The 1,781-nt window shown below is 50.0% G+C and overlaps 1 protein-coding gene across 1 annotated transcript; it reads left to right on the top strand.

Moving 5' to 3' along the window:
• The first annotated feature begins 269 nt into the window (after window positions 1–269).
• LOC142974863 (alpha-1,6-mannosyl-glycoprotein 2-beta-N-acetylglucosaminyltransferase-like) lies at window positions 270–1,550 on the top strand. Its single transcript, XM_076117434.1, has one exon. The coding sequence runs from the start codon at window positions 270–272 to the stop codon at window positions 1,548–1,550; it is 1,281 nt and encodes a 426-aa protein (XP_075973549.1).
• Window positions 1,551–1,781: the final 231 nt, after the last annotated feature.

Genomic DNA, 1,781 nt, shown 5'->3' with positions numbered 1-1,781 from the left:
GAGATATTCTGTGTAGTATTTATTTTTCTGTAATACTATATTCTGTTCTGTGACCTTGTCACTTTGTTGTCACTCATACTATATACCACAGTATACTGTATAAATATTGTCGCTTAATCCTTGTTCAGACTACCATGTTTAAAATAAATTTAAAATCAGTTATACACAGAGCGAGACTTAACGGAATACCGGTTTATTGTTTCTTTTTACTGGTGTTTCTGGCGGTTGTGAAATACTTAGGGTATTATGATGCGGGCGCGGACGAGGAGATGGTACCGCGCCACCTGCGCAGGTATCTGAAGTTCAGCGAGGGCTACAAGGTGCCGGTGCCGAAGCTGTGTCCGCGCGAGCTGAGCGCGCTGAGCACCGCCGTCGAGCTGCTCAACTACGAGCGCGAGGTGTTCAACCTGGACCGCTTCGGCAGCGTGAACCACGACACCACCATGATCGTGGTGCAGGTGCACCGCGACGCCGAGCGGCTGCAGTACCTCATCGTGTCGCTGGCTCAAGTGCACTACATACAGAGCACCGTCGTCATCTTCTCACATAGTTTTTTCGACGAGAGAATCAATAATTTGATCTTGAACATCACATTCTGCAGAGTTATGCAGATATTTTACCCCTTTTCGGTTCAGTTATATCCGAACAAGTTCCCCGGGGTGGACATCGAGGACTGCATGCACTCGGAGACGGTCGTACAATATTGCAGCGATCGCAACGCTTACCGCACCGAGCACAAACATCACTGGTGGTGGAAAGCGAACTTTGTGTTCAATCGTCTGGACTGGTCGCGCGGCTACAAGGGCACTGTGATCTTCCTGGAGGAGGACAACTACGTGTTACCCGACTTATTGTATATGCTACGTTTCATGACACGTTCCAACATCGCTGGCACCTCCGTTATGGCTTTCGGAAGACCGTTCTCGAAAGATTTGGACTACGACATATTGATCGTGGACATCTGGCGCCCTCCCTATGACAAAGGGTTGGCCTTGAATAAAACGATTTGGAAGAAGATCACGGCACTCTCTTCATTTTTCTGCACGTACGACGACCTCAGCTGGAGTTACTCGTTGCTGAACGTGTTCAAGGTGTTCAAGGCGGGGCACGTGGACATGGTGGCGTGCCTGGCGCCGCGCGTGCTCTCCACCGCGCTCAACCCCAGCGGAAAAGACGCCTTTCAAAATATTTACAAGCACACCAAGAAGGCTCCTTTCTTCCCCAGCACTGTAAAAGCGGCATTAGTGTTCAACAGTAACGGCAGAGTAGGCTCGACCTTCACTTTTCCTCACAAAGGGAACGGCGGGTGGACGGACGTACGCGACCAACTGTTGTGCCTGGACCCGTTCTCTCCCGCCGCCACCGACGAGACGGTCGACTACACCACCACTACCGTCAACTACACTACTTTCATATCATTGCCTGCGTTGAACTTTAACTACTCAGCGAAGGTCGTCATCGACGCGGATACAAACAACAGTGACAGTACCAGCAGCAGTAGAGAACACACGCTTCAGCGAGCTTTGCAAACACTCCCTACAGCACACTAGCGCGTACCAAAGTACGTCCTGTACGTGTACAGACTAAACAATATTGTGCACATTTGAATTAAATATGTTAGCGTCCGTTCAAAGCTTAGAGCTTTACTGTTTAACGAGGTAGATATCCTTACATTTGCAAGGAGTAAAGCTCGTGAGTGGAGTGCACTTTGTAAGTGTCCGGGTGGCGCGGGGGCGGGGAGGGGGGTGGCTGCAGCCTTGTTTAAAATTTGCATAGCTGGT

This window comes from Anticarsia gemmatalis, chromosome 8 (assembly GCF_050436995.1).
Source record: "Anticarsia gemmatalis isolate Benzon Research Colony breed Stoneville strain chromosome 8, ilAntGemm2 primary, whole genome shotgun sequence".
NCBI classification, from domain to species: Eukaryota; Metazoa; Arthropoda; class Insecta; order Lepidoptera; family Erebidae; genus Anticarsia; species Anticarsia gemmatalis.
Note: the sequence above shows the minus strand (reverse complement) of the source record. Positions and strands in the feature narration are given on the sequence as shown.